General features: G+C 39.9%; 1 protein-coding gene across 4 annotated transcripts in view; it reads right to left on the reverse strand.

The window, feature by feature from the left end:
• sox6 (SRY-box transcription factor 6) overlaps window positions 1–24,049 on the reverse strand; it is a 143,960-nt gene that overhangs the window by 25,918 nt on the left and 93,993 nt on the right. For 3 of the 4 annotated variants that reach the window (XM_032561022.1, XM_032561021.1, XM_032561024.1), the window contains 5 exons: window positions 19,313–19,436; window positions 13,479–13,558; window positions 5,925–6,074; window positions 3,281–3,449; window positions 2,995–3,182 (listed from right to left, as the gene is read on the reverse strand). In XM_032561022.1, the coding sequence (XP_032416913.1) occupies window positions 2,995–3,182; window positions 3,281–3,449; window positions 5,925–6,074; window positions 13,479–13,558; window positions 19,313–19,436 (711 nt within the window). The remainder of the gene's footprint in view (window positions 1–2,994; window positions 3,183–3,280; window positions 3,450–5,924; window positions 6,075–13,478; window positions 13,559–19,312; window positions 19,437–24,049) is intronic. The other variant, XM_032561023.1, reaches the window with a different exon arrangement.

A 24,049-nucleotide genomic window follows, 5' to 3' on the forward strand; every position in this document is an offset into this window, starting at 1 on the left:
TGTTTTTACTAAACATTCTTAGTACAGGTCTGAAGGTCGTAATAAAAATTTGGCCACACAGATATTCAATATTTGTCCAGCATACAAGGAAACAATTCAGTTCATTACAAATGGCCTTGCATTGACTGTGTGTGACTGCAGATCTCCTGGTGCATTCTAGGTAAAAGCTTCCAGTGGGTGAGGAGGAGACTGTAAATAATGGAACAAAGTAATTGCCCTCTGCAGACAATAATAACTTTAGATAAATATTTCAAAAAGGTAAATTGCAGAAGGGTTGTAAAAGGTTTTATTGTACTGATGGGATATAGTAAATACAGACAAATAAAAAGACAACCACGTAAACCCGCTCTTGTAATGCATGAATATTTTACATGTCCTCAGGTTAAAGGCTCATATACTGCTGAACAAAGTCCGATCTATCCCACTTTCTCCTAGGTCAGAGGGAAGAAAGGGAAGGAAGAAGAGATGAAGGCCAGGGAGGAATGCATTGTACTGTTCAAATACACTATGTATGAAAAGATGAATTGATCTATCTGTAAGCAGCACTTAGACCCACTCCTCTGCCTGGTCATTACAGCGGGATAAATCAATATTTAATATCCCCCTCTAACAGCCACACTGAATGATCTTAACCTCTCCTTAATCCCATTTATGTTACCTTCCAGAATCTTCTTCATGTAAGCTCTCACTATGATAAACTTCCAAACAAGAGACTGAAAGGGGGACTATTAAAGACCACGCCATATTTATGTCAGGTGAGGAGCTTCCTTAAAATATTAATATTCTGAAACTGACTAAAAGTGAAAGCTTTTATCTGAACCATCTGAGCCTTTCTGTTGGCTTGTTGCATCAGCAAAATACTCTCTCGCCGCTCTCATTTAAGAGCTGAATTATAACTTACTGTCCTTTATTTGCAGCCAAAGGATGAAGATTATGGGGGCAATTCTTTTAGCTGACTTAATAGAGCTTATCTCCACCAGACTGTCCTGTCTGAAACCATATCATTGGAACTAATATATGACAATGCCTTGCTAAGATGTGGACAATGAAGAAAGTTTTTCTTGAGTTTGGGTATGGGGTAGCTGCTTGTCCACAACAGATAATGTTTTGGTGAAAAAAACGTTTACACCTGTGGAGCAAAGCTCGGCACAACTAGACATCCTGACATGGTAAAAACAATTTGCTAAAATGTGCATGGTTGTTTTTAACAACCATTTCTCGGGTTTAAAGAAAATGGTCTGAAAAAACGAAAGTATCCAGTGAGCAGCAGTTGTATGAATGAAAAAATATTTGTTAATGTCCTCAGTGAGAGAAGAATTGGCAGGTTTGTTTGAGATGATGGAGATGAACTAGTGGTTAAAATGACCTTTGTTACAGCAAAGAATTCAAAAGTCATTTTGTTCTTCTTCCACTTTGGACACTTGAACAATGAACCAGTGCATTATCACCATCTTTCAGACTGCACATCATATGCTACAGAACCTGAGTAAAACTCTGTGGCATGACAGCTACCATGTTTCTTTTTATGAATTTAAGTGCATAAACATTACCTTTACTGCTTTGTCTTAAGTAGATCTTGGCAAAAAACATTTTTTTTGAAACATCAAAATGACTTCAAATTTGCTAATTATCTGCAGATTTCTTTTGTCCTGTAAGTATTTCATCTTAATTTTCCGCAAACACATACACACCAAAACCCACAGCAATTCTTCAAACAACTATTTTAACATTGTCTTTAGAACAGGTTCAGTCAAGAATTCAGATAAAACACCTGAGAAGTCTCTAAGAAGTATAAATGGGAAGTTCTTGTTTTTGTAAAGGCTGTTAAGCTCTACTTACTGAGGACAATGAACTTGTCAGTGTGTTGCTTGTGAAAAAAAGACATTGTTTAGTTAATGCTGTCATGTCATGGCTGATTTTACTGCTTTTTTGACCACAGGCACACCTTTATTGTGAGAAAGAAAGGCAGCTGTACCAACTCCTGCAGCTGAATCTGGAAAAAGGGGACTTGCACAATAGCATAAAAGGCTTTCTGTTAAAGACATCCTTGTTTAAAAAAATAATAAAATAGGAAGCCATTTTTTTTCAAAAGTTTGCTTGGATAACAAAATTTAATCCTATTTGATAAAGCTGTTTCTTTGAGCCAAAGTGAGTTAATGGATTGATTTCTTATTGTAAACTCCTTTTTGTGGCCAGGGAGTATAAATACCAGAGAGAAGGTTCATCTCTGTCGTTTCAATTTATCTACTGCACTTCAGTAAGAACATAGTTGATTGCCACCTGCAAAGGCAGTAATTTCTTCCAAACACGAAATTAGGAGGAAATCAAAATAGATATTCATAGACTTTTTTACATATACATTGACCCAGTTGAGGGTGTTGGTTGAAAGTGTCAGGTGCTGAAATATTAATGAGCATCGCTCCCAGTTTCTGCCTGCTCCTCACAGCCAACTGGCAACATGGCATCAAGCTGAAGAGAAGAGGACAGCTTTTTTCTTTCCTTGATTGACTCATCGATTGAAGATATTTTTAAAGGGAATCCCTGGGAGTGTGTGCTCCTGGTACAAAGCAGCCCCATCCCGTGTCAAGGGACAGAGAGGGCTGCAAGTCGGCTTTAATTGGGCAAAGACTTCAGAGTTTTCTTAACCCACACCGGGCACTGCCATGGCCTGTCACGGCCCTCACACCAACATCAACAACACAGAAGCCTCTGAGCATGCACACAGTAACACATTCATGCTAATTTGAGTAAATACACATGTGCAACTAGTCTCTGCCAGCTCTTATCAATACGACCATCCTGGATGTTGATTAAAGGAAAGGATTAGACTTAAGAATTACTGCTGTCTAAAAATGTTCCAGTTTCTTCAGTAGTTTCTGTTTTTTCCACTTATTTTTTGCCAGACAGCTCCTTATTTCTTGCTATATAATGAAAAACTGTTCTGGATAAGGCCTAAACCAGGGACAAAATGGACTACACGATGTTGATTCTGACCTTATCAACTCTACAGTGGTTGAGGCCCACTGAGCTGAGGGCAGACAGCTTTGCGTCTATGCCCTGCTGGTGATGTTGCAGCTGCTCCCTCTGGATCTGCTCCCTCATCTTCCGAGCCTCCTGGATCGCCTTCATCACTGTGTCCTGGTCCCCAAACAATGCGGTGGAGTTTAGAGTGGACAGAATGTCTATGCCGAGAGACAGAACAATTAGTTCTCTGCAACATAAAAACTGCAGTTTCAACAATTAAATGTGAGCAACTGTGGAATGATTTTGAAAGACAAACCCCGGCCGAGGCCTCCTCCAAGCGGACTGGGGATCCCACCTTTGCCAATGAAACTGTTAGGGCTGCTTTTACTGCCTGGGAACAGGTTTGATGTTGGGGATGTTGGAGATTTGACCATTTCTGTCGTCTTTGGCCGAGCAGACAGGTTGAGGGGCTGTGTTCCCTCCTCCTACGGCAGTAGAGATAGGAGCATGAAAGAAGACAGATGTGAATGGGCTCCTCCCTCCCCTTCTTGGAGGAGCTCTGGATTCCCAGACTGCATGCTTCTTCTCCTCTGTTTCTGGTTAATTACAGAATCTATCCTGACCAACAACTCCTTTCTGATGCCTCCTTCTTTTTGTGTTTCTTCCCTCATCCCTTTCCTCTCCTCTTTTTCTCCTCTGCGATCTTCCTCACAGTCGTCCGGCGCCTTTGTTCACACTAATTAAAGCAGATTCTGTCTCTCTATACATCTTCATCTGTTCTGCCTCTCCTCCTCCCCACTCTCTGTGTCTGCACTCTGGTTCGAAGAATAAATAATGACCAGATAACAGCGGTGCCAATGATCAAAGACAGCTGTTCCATTCATCAGATGTCGACTTACATTATCTACTTCATTAACTTGTTTTCTAATTTCATTCCTCATTTGTGCATACTTGGTTTTTATCGTACGCTTTGATATGCCCAGTTCTAAAAAATATAAAGTGCAATCTGGCTTTTAGCTGAAGTTAAAGGAGGATGTATTTGTTTTGTACTGCTTCACTGGTTGTGGCTTTTTAGACCTGTTACAAATGCAATATGAAGAGCAGGACTTTCCATGTAGTAAATTTGAGCCAACTGAAAGTTATTTACCAAGGGGAGCCAGCCTTTATAACTTATTTAACATATTTATAAAATACTTTATATGTTGGTTACTACTTTGACTTATTTAGTCAGGAAACAGGATGTTAGGCACATTGACGTCCAGCAAGAATAAGCATTAAATGTTGAGAACCCTCAACATTTAAAGCTGCAGTATGTAACTTATATATATATATATATATATACATGTATATATATATATATATATATAACATATTTATTGAAACTATCAGTAAATACATGGTATGAGACAGTGTGTGAAAAAGAAATCTAGCTCTTCTGCCTTTTTCCAGTGCTCCCAGTGAGATCTGGTAACAACCAATCAGAACTAGGAGGAGGGTCTTAGTGCTGTCAATCACCCCTCTGTGTCTCGCTGTTCATCTGGACCCTCATTAATTTGATTAATGCAGGTTAGTTCTGCAAGTTGATCGCTGTTGAGGACATTTTGATTAGTAATCCTTTACTTGATGTATCCAAGGAGTATAAATACATGATAACATAGAGGTCTGTTTCTTTTAGCCACCCTTTAGTAAGGCCCACTACTTGCCCATACCTGTCCATATGCACAGTCAGAGTAATAATTAATAGAGTTTAATCAACTGAAATTAGCACCAATAAGGATGAATAAGGACAAGTTTATTTTACCACTAATTTTAACACTAAATTTTGAATTCCATTAATCAATTTATGGGTGATTTCGTGATTTCAGTCCAGAATCGTAATGTACCGGTGGATTGCATAGAATAAATATTTCTTCATTCACAGCACAGTATGAATTCAAATGAAGACTTAAGTTGTCATGTTCTGTTTTTTTTAAGAGCCCAAGTGTCTTCTTGTGAAAACATATGGTTGAAGCACAGTGTCCCGGGGCCGTGTTATTACAGTGCCAGAAAGAGTTTGTAAAGCAGTGAAGCTGAAAGCATACAAACAAAACTGAAGGCAATGTGATTCCACTGGAGTGTGGAGAGAGAAGGAAGGATGCCAAAACATGTTTAATAATTATTTTAAGTCATTTTAACCCTAACTATATACACCTCAAATCGAAATGTTAATGTGGTCGTGTTAAAACTGGATGTATAAACATCAATCTGGTCTGATGAAGTGAGAATTAAACAAATTACAGCTAAATAAAGTTAAATGGCAAACCAAAAAGGGAGGGGACCTGAATGGGTATGTGTGTGTGTCTTTTAGTGCAAATGAAAGAAAAGCTCAAGTGGTTTCCCACCATGATTTATGGTGCTTCTCCATTGTGATATTATTAAGCTAAACTACTTCAAATGGGCATATGTTTCTGATTATGGTCTTAGTGAGCAAGAATGATGAATGTGTCCTTTTCTTTGCATGAAGGCTGAGTCAAGTCATACCATACAGAAGCAGAACACACATCCTGCATTTGGTTTATTTGCAGGGAGAAGAAAAATATAAAGGTTGCTGATCTCACTTGTTGCTGTGCTTTTGTCTACAGTTGTTATGCGCTTGTGTAATGGGTTTATTCCATTTTAGCTTAAAAAAGGACCTGACTCTATGGAATAACATGTGTTCCAAAAATTACTGACTTGGAGTTGCCACCACTATAGCAACCACATCCACAAAGTTCTGGTTATAAGAGAGGGAGCCTTGTTAAAGCTCCTCAGATTGATGGCCCCACGGCAGCCCGGCTTGCAACCAGTTGGTTTTAATGTTCAAGCACTGACTATTGTAGCAGCTAGTTTATTAAGACAATAACATCTGGGTCAGGCTATGTCAAGTATCACATGAGGTCTGGTCTGGTTGGTGAGTTGGTTAAAGAAACTGTGGGCTGTACCTTTACTTGAGTGATGGGGCTTGAAGAACTTTTGTCATTCTTCAGAGATGATGGAGAGATGGGCCCACTAGTGTTGAGGGGTTGTGGTAGAGGATGCATCTTGGCTCCAGGAGACACCTGCATGCTGGCAAGCTGGGCGGCGTACAGTTGCTGTAGGGAGGTGGAGAAACCAGCAAGGCGTTCACATCCAAATCCAGCATACATTCAAAGTTTTATATTCTCTCTTTTCCTCTCCCTCTCTGCCTCTGTGTCTGCCTTCATCCCTCCACCCCACTTCTCTTTCTTCTACGTCTTTCCTCCCTTTCCATGAGGCTGGCATTGAACCCTCTTCAAAGGTCTTAACTGTATTTCAAAGGCTGAACCCAGAGAGAGACAGCAGTCTTAAAAACCATACAGAGATGGCTTCCACTCAAAACACTTGGAGCCCCTATTTTCCACTCATCACAGAGAAAAGTTTGCTGCTTGGATGCAAGTGTGTTAGCACAGAGACCTACGCAGCTTACTATTGAAGTTTCTGGCTTGTGATTTGTCTCTGCCCAGCCATCAGGGACAACCCCCCTCATCCCACAAGCACCTTCAGCTGTTGCCATCACAGAATATATTAGACACATTGTAAGCATTTGGAACCTGCACAAAGAGGACTAATATAATCAAAATTACATTACTAACATCGGTTGGGAATAATTTTTGACCCTGAAAACTCAGCTTACATGTACATCGCTGGGATGATTACTCAACTCTGGAATCTGTAACTACACCATGTAATGCCTTGCAGTTAAGTTGTGTTTGTGTTTATTAACCATTCAAAAATAGAAAACCCCTTAATAAAACACGACAAGAGTGGATGAATAATTTTCTTTGCACAAAGAATGGTATAATTTGACAGTGCTTAGACTTTCCATCACATGATGCGTGTAATGATTAGACTTGAGATGTATCTTGGGGCAACTGGCACAAGTTTGACACAAAGAGCTACTGTCTCAAAAAATATGTTCCTTCAGATCCTTGCAATAGATCTCACTTTGAACAGGCGGGGTTCCTTAACCGGCTCACCATGCTTGTTCTCCTCAGTCTAGGTAAAATGTTCAACTTGTTCCGTCAGTGCCAGTTAATAAACTTTATCTCATTTTCTGTTTTGATCTGCTGCAGTTGTACAAACAGTGTAAAAAAAACAAGAGGCCACCTTGCCCCCGCTGTCCTCACCTTTACTGGTTTGAATGAAGAGGAAAGCAATATAAAGCATGAAGTCAATGTAAATATCTCATGGTATAAACTCATATGTGCTCTTCTGAGAAACTTTATCACTCCCACCCATACACAAAAGGCCCATTCTTCGAGGGGACCTAGGGATAACAACAGCACATGGGCAGCGGAAATGACAGCCTGATTATGTTCCCACAATGATAGTGCTGCCTCCACCTCTCTGACAAACAGCCTTTTGTCCAGGATGGGAGACACAGAAGTCGACCTAACCCCAATTTCTTCCCATCCAGACGAGACTTGGCGATAGAGGAATTTTGTGTGTCAAGGGGAGGCAAAAAGTGAAGAATCTTTTTCTGGAAAAGGAAAAACTTAGGGTTTTCATTCAGTGACTGTCACTCCAGGCTACGTGGAAATCTTAGCAGATGTCTGCTTGACAGATGTTTGCCAATGGGCCTTATGCTGGGCATAACCCGACCTTGAATGGGAAGAACTTTATTGTCCCGGAAAGGGAGCTTAATTTGACTTTGCCTCAAATACCACACAGTCAGGAAAATGGCATTGATTAGCAGGTCAGTGTCACTGTAAGAGAGGCACAGGCTCCCTTTGTGATTAGGAATATTCTGAAATCGAACAAATAATAAATATAACCAAGGAAAACATGCTTTTTTTCAGAGATAAAATGGTTTCTTTCAGACCTTCTCACACAAGTTAAGAAATCACATGAAGACCAAGCTTGAGTAACAACCAAAACCATTTGTTAAGTGTGACAAAGCATCTCTGAAGACTGAAGACATATGTCTGCATCCCTTAGCTGACTTTCTTTGATTTATTGTTACCCCGTTTGATATTTACTTCCAATTGGGGCAGAAAAAGTTGCATATTATTAATGTTTGAACTGAGATCAATGTTCTGACTGTTCTCTATTACTTTTCTTTCAATACATTTCCCCTTTTTTATGTTTTGTAATTTAGCACTTTAGAAATTGTAAACAAACATAAGACCTAAGGACTCAATTTTGACCCCATCATTGCCCATTTTCCTGCAAAACGTGGCAGATCTCAGGGGCCATAGATTTAAAGTGTGTGCTAACACACCCAAGGTCAGCATGTTGGCCTCGGATAATTAAAAACAAGCCCTGTGGAGGCAGCAGAGGTTAAACGGAGATTTTCAGTTATCTGCTTGCGATGTTAAACTCAGACTGTGCACTCTGCTGATGATGTTAGACATCTTAGGTGCATAGCTTGTGATTAACAATGACCAATTTTTGTCCAACATGTTGAAATAATGCTTTAGATTAAAATGCAAATCTCCTATCGCTTCTCTGAAGTACACAAAGAAAATGTAGTTGCATCTTTCATGTTGGCAACAAAGTCACACATTGCACATGCAAAACTCAAAAGCATATTTTACTTGAGGTAGATTAAGCACAATTTATTTGCAGCACATTCTTAACGTCTTTGTGTGACAGTTTGCGTGTAAGTGTCTCAATCACCTCTGTTTAGCCTGGGCACTGAGCACTAGACTGGATATGAGGGCATTAACTGTGCTTCAGTGCACCAAACCATTTAAAAGGCAGCGCAGCGCCAGCTCCGTTTGCCACAAGGCTTGTACAGGCTCATTGCCCAGGGCGACCACGCAGGCTGACCCAGGCTAGGCCCAGATGTCGGGAGTGGAGGAAGGCATCCTGGTGCACTGTGCCGATGCTTTCCAGTATGGCTCAACATCTGTTTCATCTGCTGGCGCCCAACCTGCTCCAATCTGACCCTCCTTCCTCCTCCTGGTCTTCCTCTGTCTCTCTATCCTACAACTATATATGTATAAACACTTTTCTGTAAGTTTCTCTTCGATATAGACACACACACATGCACACGCACACACAATATCGTTTTATGAATGTGGTTACTTCAAGGCCTGTGCCCCCTGGAGCCAGCCCTCCCATTCACTGCTGCTCACTGCATTATCAACTCTATCTGTCCATCTGTCCCTCTGTTCACCGCTGCCTCAATCCAGCTGCTCACCTTGCTGTCCTATTAGCCAGCCTTCCACTCACTCTAGCTCTGCTGCTCTGCTCTGGGTTACCTTCAAAGACTCGACTTCTTTGCTCATAAACACAGAAACAGCTGCTCTCTACAGTATGCCTCTCTTTTCTTCCCTCCTCCTCTCTTCCTCTCTCTCAAAGTCAAAAGTGCTTCAGTTGTTAATGATAGAAGCATTTCTCCACATCTGTACCACACAGGCATTTACATCCAAACAAAAGATAATGTGTGGTTTGCTGCTCTCCCACTTTCTTCCTGTTTGTCCCTGACTGTGTAACACTCTTTCTTATCGCTGCAGTCGTCTAAGCCTGTGAGTACTCCTTCAGATGTGTCTGTCTGCTCGAGATGTGGTCCTGGTTTGTTGTTAAGGGTATGGGCTGCTTTTCATCTTTATGGTGGCAGCACAGGGCTGAGGACGGGCTCAGCTTTATCATGGGCCTGTAAGAGAGGTGCCACAGCAAATGTTCCTCTATGTCTTATCTCAAGCAGCTCGATTTCAAGTACTGTAAAGCAGGAGGATATCACGAGCTTGGACAATTCAGGAGAGGAAACGCAGAATAATGAAAAAAGAAAAGGGTGATGGTAATTGACAGAGAGAAATCCACAAACTAAAACACTTAGAGGTAGTTTCAGCTGCGGATTGGAAACTGGAAAAGCAATACAGAAACTAAGAAAGCAAGAGAGAGAAAATTGGAGCCTGACTGAGTGATAGCAGAAGCTTTCTCTCTATTTATTTAGTCCAAGAGTGATACTACATACAGGGAACCCAGATGTTCTGCTTTATCCAATGATACTTTAACTTGTAAATGGCTAGGACTCAAATGTCTGATTTCTGTGATACAAAACAGAGCTGCGTTGAAAGTTGTCCCACTGTTCATTTGTTCTGTTAAAAAGATGGTTGATGTATTAAGTTCACATTCTCTCAGAGTAAATAGTTTTTCACTTGGTAACTGATGCGAGGGATAGTGTACAAACAGCAAATTAAATGCTGTCCCAGACAGAAAATTCTTTTGTAGAGTTAGGAAAATCCCCTTCTTGTCTCCTTGCTGAATTGAATATAGTAGGTGTCCCGACAGATTGGTGGGGCACAATCCGAGCACAATTTCCTCTTTTAGGTGAGGCATGTCAGCTGTAATCAATGAAGGACAGGCGAGCATGGAGCTATTGTTTCCTGCTGGTCCCGGGCTCATCCTGGCTCTGTGTGGGCACTAATGAAGAGGGGCATGTCGCGCTGGGATAGTTTACCCGCCTTCTCTCCTGTGAGTTGCGGACCAGAGCCAATCTGTCAGGAAAGCATTGAGTGAAATTGCCCCGCGGTACAGCAGCGCCTGGTGACAGCCACTCGCCGACTGTCAGCCGCCGGAGTGATGCTACCACCTTGTATTGACAAGCAAATTACAGCCTCCCAACACTCAAACGCGCCATGGAAGATTCATTTACATCCATCAGCTCTAAGCCTTTGTTACCTCAACGTTATTTTACTCTTTTCTTTGCGAGAAGAAGGCAGGGAACCGGAGGAGGAACCCAGACTGTTATGACATAGGAGATTGTGAAGAGCCTGTGCGGCAAACATTAAGACTGACGGAGCGGTCAGCCTTGTCTGGCCGGATGGCTGATCGCATTACCTCCATAACATTGTGGGAATTAATTCCACCAATAAGATAATGTTTAAAGGTTCATATATTGCACAATCGAAACTGAGTAAATTGGTGAAAATTATACCTTGCTTGACAGGTGACAGGAGAAGATATTTTAATTAGTGGGAGCTGCTTATTCAGCCGTATGTGAGTGGGATATTGTTTCTGTTAGTGTGTAAGAATATAGGGAAGATAAACAATGGCTTTGGAGTTGAAAATGAAGTAATCCTTTGCTCCAGTGGTTAATGTGAAAAAGTGCCTTATGCATAAAATGGAATGCAAAGAATTAAATCAGCACATATAAATCATAGTTTTGCAACATTTGATGAAATATCCAGAGGTAGCAAACTGCTTTAGAGCACAAGATATAATGTATTCAAAGAGGTCCTTTAATTTCCAACATGTTCTCTGAGTTATTTTACGAAGTTATTTGGTTTCTATTTAAAAATCAGCAACTTTTTTATGACTTCCTTTCCCATTTTAGGAAACTTTTAACAAGTTTGTTTCTAAAAAAAAAAAAGGAGATGGTGCGATTATAGGTCTAGCAGGGAGAAAACAACTCTCACTTAATTTCATGTCTGGGTTGATATGGTGTTTTTAATCATAGCAAGTCCCCTGGTGCTTTGTAGAGGAAGTGGTGGCAGTCACGTGGTTTGTTGATCTCAGCAATGTATTAAAGGGCATGTTTGACTTGCCTCACTGTTTTGAGGGGGAATCTCCGCAGAGTAAATAGCAGACAGCAGGATGGAATATGTGACGGGCTGACAGAGTTCAATTAATGAAAAATGCACCTCTTTTTTGTTTACTGTGTTCTGTAAAGGTCAGCCAAGTCATGGTCTTGGAGGCACTGTTTTTGCCCATTCCCAGGGTTAAACACATAATCAGAATTAATGACTCTCTAGACCCGTCTGCCCTTCTCTGCCCGACCTCAGATATATGTCTGTCTCATCTGACCTAACACGCCCCTATAAATAGACTTGTGTTTGTCTATCTTAACTGACACTCCCTTCCTGTGAACTTCACCATGCTACACCAACTCATTCACTGCAGAAACACTTTCTCCTAAGCAGGCTTAATCTTTTACTTTTTACATGAGCAGACTCATTCAGAACCTTCCATCCTTCCGACAGCTCTCCCTGTGGCTGCATAATGACACATGGCTCTTCAGAGCAGGCTGCATGCATTGTTAGAACTTGCCAAGGCTCGTTAGCATTGATAGCGGTGGCCTCAGAAGGACAAACACCACGTCGTTTCAACCTTTTATTGTTGGGCTCTTCTATTCAGTCTTTACATTCTTCGCATTGCCGTTGAACATCACAGGTTGCAGCAGTGAAAAACTCCATGTCAACTCTGCCTCAGTGGACACTTAACCACATCATAGAAAAGATGCTCTTTAATTTCTCGCTTCCTTCTTTTGTTTCCAGAGAAATTTACTGAAGTCAAATTTGCACAGAAAGAGATCTACAATTACTCAGATCTGCAAGAGAACCCAACAATTAGGGAACCCCAAAAACCACTTAAATACATATTTTGTCAATCAGATCCCCATATCTTCTCTTATATTTTTATGCAAATAAATGCTTAAAAGGTCTTAGGAAGACAATCATTATCACCAATCCAGAAACTAAGATTATTTTTGTTCTCTCAAAGTAGATGAGGAAGTCTTTAAACCTCCCTAAGTAATTACATGCTACTGGGCAAAAAAAAAAATCAACAAGTAAACAGAAAACAGTGGAGTGTATTTAGCAGGGTACATTAAGATAACTATATATATTTAAATACCTGCTGACTCAGGGAAGTGCGATAATAGACAACTTCACCTCAACATATGCAAAAAAATAAAGAGAAAAGGAAATAGTTAAGGCAACCTAATATGACTAGAATAGGAATGCACAACATGAAATGACAACAATAAAGTCATAACCTAACCATCCAGAGAAAAACCATGAAAAACTAAATGTTAACCAGAACAATAAATCAATGTAAAACCAAAAACACCCCAAAAAACATGACGTGCAGACTGAAATACCCTACAGTTTCTCTGCTTATTTTGTAATAATACTACGAACGACTGTAAAAGAAGAATTCATATTATTATATATATTAAGAATTATGCCCTGGGGTCAAGCCCTGACCTGGGTTCAGCTCTTTTAAATGCTGCGTGAGAAGATTCCTGGAGCAGCTCCTAGGGCTGTGGGACAGATCTCAACAGTCTCAAACCTCTGCTCAGCCCCTCTGAGGATAATTTGTAACAGGTTATTTCTTTCTCACACTCATATTTAAATTGATTTTCATATATGCTTTATTCTCCTCACACAGCTAAATCGAATATTGCACTGACTGTTAGACAAAAGCAATGAGAAGGTTTTTTTTTTTCTCACAGGCAATTGTCCTTTGATAAATTTACTGGCAGAGGATTCAAGTAACCAAAGTGATTCTCATTCTCTCTAATAACTATTATCTTTCTAACTCCTCTGTCTGGCAGAACAAGTGGGGATAAATCTTCTTTAAAATGGGTATAAATTACATATGTAAGGTGATAAGCGGGTGCAAGCCAGGGGGGTCTCCAGGATTATTTAGTGTGCAGCTCATTACTTGGCTCACAGCTGCTTAGCCATCCTTTCTGCCCTGAGCTTGGCGGGCGTCCCAAGCATTCTTTGTCATAGGACTGCACATACCTGGAGCTGGAGGGGGCTGAGTCCTGACGCTGCTGCAGCTGCCATCGTGGATGGAATGAACTGCACTGGGTAGTTATCACCTGTCAGAGAGGGAGAGAGAGACAACAATGCATGCAGGTTCAGACAATGAGCCGGGCCCACAGCTCCAGGCAAGTGCCAACAGGGATTGTGGACACTTTGCTGCTCCTGCCACAGTAATGTGGTACATTGCAATGCGCCCTCGGCTTCAAGCCAAAACATCTGCATTAACAAAAGCCTAAGGTTGGTTTGACTTTAGTGGGATTATTGAGGAACGTTATACACCATTCTCTTCCTGCACACTTTTCATCATGGAAAACACCTTGAAAATTCTGCATACATTTTTTTTAGAGTATTTTTTTGGAGGGGGGGGTTGTTGATTTGTTTAAGTGAGTATCATGAAAACATGTATATTGAACCAATTGAACCTGAGTGCATCAAGACCTGCATTTTTATACTATGCACAGAATCTGAGTCTTGTGTTTTAACTCAGTGTCTCTTTTATTGAAACCCATTCTTGCCATGGATTTTCTGTTAGATGTAGACCTGAACTTTGACTGGATCATTCTAACATATGAGTATGCTTTGATCTAAAACATTCATTTGAACAAAGGTTGTTTTTTTTACCGCCAAGATTTCCTTGCATTAACATTCATCCAGCCCCCACATCAGCTTTAACCAACTTCCATGTCCCTGCTGAGTAACTCCATAGCTCCGTGCTACCACCACAGTGTTTCATCCCAGCGGACGAAATGTTCCAGAAATTGTGTCGTATTAGTTTTAGACCAAACATAGCTGTTTGCATGTCAACCAAAGAGTTACATTTTGGTCTCATCTGAGCAGAGGACCCTCGTTCACATGTTGAATGTTTGTGGGAAACTGCAAACATGACTTCAAATGGCTTTATTTCAACAATGACAAAAAGAACTTGGCATTATTCAAAGATCTTCAAAGCTTCAGGTATTGTTTCATAATCTTATCCTGCTTTGAACTCCCCCACGACTTTCTCCCTGTCCTGTCCTTTTTGTCTCTTGGTCTTCATAGTGCTGCTTGTTCACCAACAAACTACTGAGGGCTTCACTGAACAGCTGGAGACCTACTGAGATTAAATTATACAAAGCTGGAGTTTTTCTAAACAGCTGATTTCTGCAGGCAATTGTTTGCAATGGATTTATTTAGGGGTATCAATGTAAAGGTGGGATATATATATACAGTATATATATATATATATATATATATATAAGTATAAGTATATAAGTCTATGTAGATTTACAGTATATTTACAAAAAGTATATGTATAATTTTAATTCTGCTACATAAAATCCTGATAAAACACATTAAAGTTTGAGGTTGTCATTTGTGGAAAGGTTCAAGGAGTCAGAACACTTCTGCAGGCACTGTAACATATTTTCCCTGGATTTCAGTTAGTCGGTTTGTAAAAACACAAGGCATGTTCTCTCAGGCAGTTCCCACAGCTGTACACTTACAGCTGGCTATTGTTCAACACATTGTTTGTTTCTGACTGATTTCTTTGGCAGCATAGCGAAAGCATGTGTATGCAAACTGGTTGGAACAAGTGTATAGTGTCCCAACAACAAGGATGAAGAAAAGAAATTCAAACACGCTCTTGTCTCACTTATCACTATGATCAAGCAACAAGGAAAACTGTGCTTCCTTTTATTACCATTGGCCTGCCATGAAAACATTTTTCAGACAGCTATTTGAAAACAACTTCAGTAGAAGTGAAATCGTTAACAATATTGAGATTTTTACACACTCGATCTAGAGTGTTGAAGTGGACAGAACATGTCTACTGACACAGCACAGCAATCATACAGGAAAGGTTGGTTTGAGGCATGTGTCTGAGGGAGAGGAGGCGGTGGGGTGCACAGTGGGAGTGGGGAGGGGTTTGTTGGCCTTCGCTCAAACCCCACTTCTGCCTGTCACTTCTCCTCACAAACATATGGAGCCATTAAGCCACAGACAAGGTAAATGTATGTACCTTCTCTTTCACTTTGCCCTCGTCCGCCTGCCTCTCTCTGCAATCTTGTACAGCACTGCACAATGTGATACAGGCCATGGAAATTCAATCCCCATTTAGTGGCAAATAAAATCACACACAGAAGTGGTTTCAAATGGTGCCAGGTTAGATGTACAGGGGGGTGGACTGTAGTTATTTCCACACCTCCTCTTTTTAGTATTGCTTTCTCTCTGTCTCATTTGCTCTCTGCAGACTGTGACGTAGGATTGGGGGATAATAAATGGCTGGGTGTCTCTCGATGTCATGTGAAACCTGGGAAGGGTCATGTGCCACCTTTTGACTGCCAGGGGGGTCTGGTGTTACAAGGTCTGGGTTTTTGGGTACAAACTGTCTGTGCAGAGGAACCAGACTACAGCTTGGCGTCACAAAGTAAAGAAATTATATTAAAAACTGATTTTTTTCTTCTCTAAAATGTACATCGATGTTTTCATGTACAGATTCTGGGTTATAAATGCCACGGTGGAAGAGTGGGGGAGTAGATCAGGTGACGCCATTGCTATATTTCTAGGTTCAAGTGCTGCCATAAAACATAAGTCATAGATCTGCTGAGACCTGACAGATGAGGCTGAAGCCTTTCTTAGGGTCAAATCAAGTCATGAAGAAAAGGCTAGAACAGTGTTTCCCAATGCACACTACCCTGCATGTTTTCTCTGCTTTAACAAACCTGATTCAGATGATTGCAGTTTAGTAAAAGCTGCCTGTTAATCAACCATCAATTGAAATTAGGTGTGTTGAAATGGGGAAACAACTAAAACATGCGGGGCAGTGTGTCCTGAGGACCAGGGTTGGGAAACACTCAGCTGGAGGACTCAAACCCTGAAACATGATACCTTTGGTTCCACTAACATTAACTTCAAATTGATAAATCACTTTGTAGAAAAACAGTATAAGGATTTCTACAGTTGGGTTTTCAATGTCTTTTCTAGTGATTTTACAACGTAACTTTTTCTAACTCAATTTGTATTGTAAGCTGTAAAAAAATGAAAGCCATACTGCAATATTTTGGCAATTCTAGCATGGATGTCTTGCTGGGTGAGCTCTTCCCTCTATGTCCTCAGATGTATTTTAATTATTTAACTTTTTTTTGGAAACTTTGTTTCTCCTAAGGTCTTGCAAAGCCAGAAGAAGTTTTGAAGAATTGTTTTAAACATATTTGGCTCTGGTTTCATCTGTTCATATTGCGGTTATTATGCTTGTCACAGGCTTGTGTTGATGCTTAAAAAGCAGAGAAAAGTATATTTTATCTTCACACAAAGAATAAAGTTCGAATGAATTTCATGCTGTCTTTTACAGAATGTGTTTTTCGTCATGCCGTATGAATTTAAATCCAGGCTTTTAGAAAAAATGTAAAATGCCCCTCATTCAGCACTGATACAAAAACTTGTACTACAGTAGATACTCCAGCATATTTAACAAACGGGTGTGTATTTGTTTTCACAATGCCTACTCTTAGAAAAAACAGATTAGTACCCCACACCTCTTTGACTGACATGCAAAGCAACTAAGCAAAGCAACGAAACTTTTTGTTGTTTAATTTCGCACCCTGGGCAAAGGGCCGTACTCCCCTTTTCAGAAACCGCAACTGCTGCAGTATTTTAAAAAAATCAAATGATAAATTAAAAGAGATCCAGCATAAGTTTAAATGTGACAAGTTACAACATAGAATAGCAAGTTACAACTCATAGGGATGTCCATGAGAAAAAATAGGCGAGAAATTATGAGCTTGTTCTGCAGGACTGCTAGAGGCCAAGTGCCGCCATGTCAGTGAAAATAGACTGAAAAAGTCCAATTGGCATCTATTTGTTTAAAAGATGACTTGGCGCCTTTATGACTGTGCTTGTCCACCATGCAACATCAGGCCGTTGAGCACAGCTAGTGCAGGATGTGATGACCTTCTTCCATGGTGCCAGAATGACTCTTTCACTATGATAGCACCACAGGGTTAGGGGAGCCATAACGGGCTGCCCCTGTGAGCTGTCTCATAATGATAACATCAGATTAGAGCACCTTATAGTCCACTTCATAGAGAATGAGCACAGCAGCACCCTGTACACCCTGCAGATGGTTGGTGATAACATTGTCTGCCATGTGGAAATAATAAAGTCGTGAAAGAAAAGGCCCTTTGACTAAAAACGTTTTCTGACCCTCTTTGCTATTTCATCATGAACTCATGAATTATGCAGCAAACTTACACATTGTGACCCCTGACCATGATTCCCAAATAGCTCTTGTTATTTGAGCTAAAACATTTTCGGTGTCAAATGTATTACGAAAAGCAAAGTGGTGAAAGACTCCCCTCAGGCACTTTGTTTTTAGCTGTCATGGCTCCATAGTTCCAAAATAGCTGACTTTCGTTTCATGCAGGCTTGCTATAGTTAATTCATTACCTGCTCTACCACACTTTTTAATGCTCTGTTTTGAACCTGACTAATGATTGGTTCTTTTTTCCTGTTGGTTTTTTACAACAAAAATGTTTTTGTTTACATATATAGCTCCTCATTATTATCTCACTCTACTAGCATGTGTTGAGGTGAAGACAAATCAATAAGAAGTTATTTGTTGTTAATGTATTTTGAATTAAAAAATTAAATGTTATGTAACAAGTTTATTTTTTAGTGTGACTTGCAGGTGTTTAAAATATTTTGACAAGGCATCAATCAACATGTACCAGCAATAAAAAGCCTTTTTTTTTTCAAAAGAAGTGTGCCTTATTTTTTTTCTTGATTCAAAAGAAGAAAGGAAAGAACTAGGCATGCCTTTACTTGCAAGGAACACAGTTTCACATGGAAGGTAATTTGGTCTTAAAATATCAATAGTACCAATATAGTACCTGATTACTAATTACTGAATTTTACAATTACATCATTCTGCAAAAGGGTGTTTCTATGCTTGGGTGTTTTTAAAGGCAAGTTTATTTCCAGTATTCATTGGGATTACAATTAACACCTTAAAACATACTCCCAAGTTGCCAACATGTCAGCATTCTTTTGTTTCTGCACAGCATTGTTAAGATCAACAGACACAGGAGACAGTTGGTAAAAAAACAGGATTAGGTTATAACCCTGAAAATAATGTATGCAGCTACAACAAACATGTGGAAGAAGGTACTGTGGTGTCCTCATCCTAAATAGTATGGTCACAGACGATGGGAAAACTAAATACAGGACAATTCAGTAAGAAATGCTCTTAAACGCTACAGTTGATTTGACACTGGGGTGGAAGTTTGCCATCCAGCAGAACCACAGTCCTACATCTACAACCAGATCTACAGAGGAATGTTTTGGATCAAAGCATTTGCATGTGTTCGAATGTCCCAGACCTACATTGCATCAACAATCTTTGAAAATACTAGAGAACTGATGGTCATTCAGGTTCTTCATCTAATCTGGGAGTGTTTGAGCTGTTTGGAAAAGAAAAATGGGCAAAACAAATAGTTTCTAGATGTGCAAAACTGGAAGACATACCCCAAAAAACTTGAAGCTGAAATTGTGCTTAAAGGGGTCACTCAGCCTATATACTCAGGGGAGCAAGTACATGCACATTTTTTCTGATTTTTAGTTATAAAAATGTTTAAAAGCATATATCATTTCCTTTTAGTTCACAATTATGCAATGCCTTGTGTGTGTCTATCAAAAAAAAAAATATCATTCAAATGTGATTTATAAATATTTTTGCATTGCGTTGTAATTTAGCTATAAACTTTCAGATTAAAATTAATTTCTTGGTATAAATATATGAGCAAAAAAGAAAAGGAAGACTTAATTAACAAGCATACCTGGCTTGTAAGACATTCCAGGAGGGAAGAGAAAGCCTTGCTGGGCAGCAGCAGCTGCTGCTAGAGTGCGTTGGTCGTGTGGAAAGATGGGGATCATGAGCGGAGGCATGTGACCCTGGACCTGCTGAACAGATAGGGAGCAGAGATCAGAGAGGGGCCCCAAGCACAGCCATAGCACACATGGAAACATGGAGCATACTGAGGGGGAGGCTAGATCACAGCTCTTCCTAACATGTGCTGACAAGGGGCTCCGTGGCAACAACGGCGCTCGTGCGCTTGCACAATACCTGGCCGAGCTACGCCTGTTCTTAATCCAGGCCGCAATTTCACTTTAGTACATCAAAGGACCCGAAAAGTCACATTGCTAGGAGGAATGAAGAACGGAGAGCAGCAAAGTACAGTAGTCTTACGAGAGGCGCTACAAAACATATCTACAGTTAACAGGATTCCTTCACCACTTCAGAGAAAGCGCTACCAGTATAAACACACACTTTCCTCTCAATGGACTCAAACACTTATACAATTCCAAAAGATCATTCAAAAAGAAGGCAAACCAATGAAATAAATCTAGTAAATTATACCAGCTCTCTCTTACATAGAAAGCTCTTCACGGCCAAGGACCAAGCTACATCTCTGACTTCAATCACAGCTACACACCATCAAGAATGCAGGATTCATCTTAGTTCAGCTAAATAAAGATTCCACATAAAATTCATGTTACAAAAATGAAAAAAAAAAACCTTGTTAAAATCCAGCCTGTTTTGTTTACATTTCTTTTTATGCAGGCATATTCTTAAGGTATATTTTGAAATTTCTTTTGTGTATTTTACAAATACCTGTTGTTAATAATTTCTTTAAAGAATGTATGTTCACTGTACAGGACTAAGGACCGTTCATTTTTATGTATGGAGCAACATAAATAAATTTGGATTTAAAAAAACAGCAGTTGATGTCATTTAGCTTATTGTGATTCAACATCAGCCCAGTTGCAAAGAAATGTAATTGAAATATAATAACAAAAAACCGTCTTCATTTGTGTGTCAAGGATAGTTGAGTAGCTCATTTTCCCTAAGTGGTGTGTGTGTGGCCAACATGTTGCGAGTCCAATTTTTCTGTCATTTTCAGCTTCCTGAAGCATTGTGACAGGGAGCAGACTGACTACCCCGACTTGCGAGGGTTAATCGAGCAGCGAGCCAGATCACCTCGGGGGAACCAGCCTGGGAAATAGGTTAATAAAGGTCATCCCCCCAAAATAAACACTTTACAGAATGTTTCCCCATTCATCCCCCTTAAAATCAACTCGCAATAAAACCGGTCTGGGTGCAATTACTGCCGCTGCATTGGGGCATGAAATCAACCTGTCCCACGTTCTGGCTGAAGTCTGCTATGAACTCCACTTTGTCAGCCTGTGCAGCTCCCCTCTCCCCCTGTGGACTCTTTCTTGCGGGAGTACTTGCTCCCAGTTTATCTCGCAGCTAGCAAGCCAAACCCACTAAAGACAACTTTATTGATTTGTCCAGAGGTGCAAAGCTAGACTGAAAACTAAATAAACACAGGCATTTTATGTCTACTGAGCTTTTGCAAAAAGTGCAAGTGCAGAAGTTGTGAGAAAGAAGTGTTAAAAAAGAGTATGCAATACTTCGAAAAGTAATTCTACAAAATTTGCTGCCGATGAAGAAAAATAAATGCCTTGAGGAGCCTGTGACAAATATCCTTCGAAAACAATCTTCAAAGGCACTGGTTAGCCAAGTTTCCAAGCTGGACGAATGAAAGATGGAGTTTGGCCTTGCATGTTTGGAACACATGGAAAAACACAATAATTAATGTCACAACATGAGGAGGGGCAGGGCAGGAGGGATTATGAAGGGGGAGTGGACACTGGGGAACACAGCTCTGCTCTGTCTCTGTGTGAACAGTTTAAACAGCCAGAGCTGTACATACACTAGCTAACGGGCATAAAAGTGCTCCCTTGTCTCTATCCTTATAGCTAAAAATGTTACGTGGCAATCCATAACATTTTTAGGAATTGGCTTAAAAAACTTTGGCAATAAGTTAAAGCACGTATTTATTTATTTGCCTAACTAAACTAAATTAAATAGATGAAGTGGTCTGGTTTTAATGGATTGACTTTAACCACTTTGAATACTATAAATATGCACATGTGCTCAAAAGCACACAAAACAGCACGAAGGATACACTGTCATGATTACAATTACATGAAAGGTCAAATGTGACCACATAAGCAAACATAACAAACCTCTACAGAAAGACGAACTGCTGTATACTGAATGATTTCCGCTCAAAGCGTCTGATGCATGGATGGATTTTTCTCCAGCAACACTAAATGATAAACTTTAAGTGAGACAATTTCTTCTGGGATATCAGCTTTTATTACTGTTATTATTTTAAAATATGGAGGCGAATGTACAACATCCGCCGAGGCGAAGACAGAGAGGAGATGCGCGCTGAAGGGGAAATAAATGCATTGACTGTGAATGGCTGTGATTTGCAGTAATGAGCTCTGGGCATTAAAGTTTAATTTACAGCCACTAATGTCAGGGAAAAAAGCAAATCAGATTTTTGAGGAACTTCAGGGTGTCAACAAATACCGGAGGTTACTTGAGCTGTCAATTAAGAGCTGTCAGAGCAGATTACAACGTTTTCATTAAGCCTTTTTTTTTTGGATAATTCTGAGTGAAAAAAGTAAAAGAAAAAGATATTTTAGAACATAGGGGAAGAAGGAGAAGTACATAGGTGTGTGGCCTCCACTATGTCTCGGTTTCTACAAATCCAACCCTCCCTTGCCTTTAAGAGTTACCCTCAAGTTCATCTTCATGTGGGCTGTGTGCCCAGGACATTTCTTTTGCCAAGATGATCTTGAAGAGTTGGAGAGTGAAGTGGAGCAGATGTGAGGGGGGGCGGTGGGGTGGCACTCGGGCAGCGTCCTCCCTTCTCCTCATAAAAAACAGGAGCATTGTTGTGCTGGCACTGCTCTTCCTTTGTCTTAGCACAGCTAAGCACTGGATAATGTCATTTCACACCATCTGCCCCCAGGCTTCATTAAAGATACATGAATGGGCTATCTTATGAGGAACAGGTGCTATTGTTTGTCCCTCAAGACCCAGCACTAAGGATCTGACTCGGAATACTTGAAGAGGAGCATCTGTAGTGATCAGTCAGACAGACTTGGCTGAGGCCCCCGTCTCCGCCAGCACGCTCTCCAACAGAGGTTTCCGGGGGAACTCAGCCGCCTTGCTACATGTATCATCAATTCAGATGACCTGATGAAGTCTGTAGCAGGCCAGCGTGCAATCTGTTTCCCTCTCGAGGAGATGCTGCCTTTTGATAAATAGAGTCAGCTTAACCATCTAGTTTAAGAGGGAGACTTCACAGTAATCAAATAGGAGATATGTTTTTAGAAAATGAAAGAAAATCACAAATTGTTCTTTATTTGTTGCTTTGTGTACAATTCATTATCTCCTCGCTTGATTTTTACAAACTGTACATTTATTTTAATGACACATGAAATAAATTGGCTGAAAAATAAAAATGCCCCAAATCTCCTTTTTTCTCCCTTTCAATCTTTTCTGTTTATTTGAATAGTAACATTTTCCCTCAAAAATTTGAAAATCCCAAACTTGACAACTCTGAAAACAGTACAAAAACGTGAAATTCAGTTAATGCAATCAAAAACAACCATTAATCATCATAAATGATGTATGTGAGAATGTGGCTATTCTTATTTATTAGGTTTTTTGGGTTTTTTTTTTTACCAGTTATTTGTTAATTCTTACATTGTGTGTGAATTGTGAGACAGTTATTTTTTGTTTTTAAGCATATTCCCTGACTGATGGCACCTTTTAAATTTCGTTGTCCTTGTGACAATGACAATAAAGATTTATCTCTATCTCTCTATCTCTAAAGCCAAATTCCTTCTATTCAGTAAATGTTACTTAAGATAACCACAAGCAAGTTTCTCAAAACATTGATGCAATTTTCAAATAACGGACTTCTGTTTTTTTTTTTGTTGTTTTTCCGGAATCACATTTTATGATAAAAACATTGACATGGTCTATACTTATTTCCTCTGCTGTATTGCAAAAAACCCCCCAAAAAAACAACAACATTTAGTCTCACTTCTAATAAGATATTTTGAAATGAAATGTTTAAAGGAATGAATGTTCATGAAACATATGAGATGATATATAAAATTTTTCTTATGCATGGTGCACCTTACACCATGAATCCCAGCAACTACTAAACGCTCAGTGCAAATCGAGATGTACAGCGCATTACAGTGCTCACTTGGGACTCTGTCAGCATCCATGCTCCTCACTGTCTGTTACAGCCTCTACAAAGAACACAGGAGGGTTTTCCATCTGAACCATTTTGCACTCACATGTACTGATCTGCTCCAAGTTGTCTGTGTACTGTAGGATACTACGATCAATGTAAAATCAGTTTTTAGAATTTTTTCCTTCTTATTAACGCCACTTAATATAGACAGAAAGGTTATTGTCCTTGTCAGGAGAATAGTTGTTAGTTTTAACAGCTGTCTTCTTGTAACACTGATAATATGCCACTTGGCATCTTTTAAACAAAATCTGTATGATTTGCATTCATGAGACTTGTAAAAGTTAAGGTCTTTTGAAGGATTTCAGAAAAAAAATGTTTCCACATTTAGATGATGACAGATTTCTCTTCTATTTAGGAGTATTGAAATCCCATTGAAATCTA

The sequence above is a fragment of the Xiphophorus hellerii genome, chromosome 4, assembly GCF_003331165.1.
Source record: "Xiphophorus hellerii strain 12219 chromosome 4, Xiphophorus_hellerii-4.1, whole genome shotgun sequence".
In the NCBI taxonomy this organism is placed as follows: Eukaryota; Metazoa; Chordata; class Actinopteri; order Cyprinodontiformes; family Poeciliidae; genus Xiphophorus; species Xiphophorus hellerii.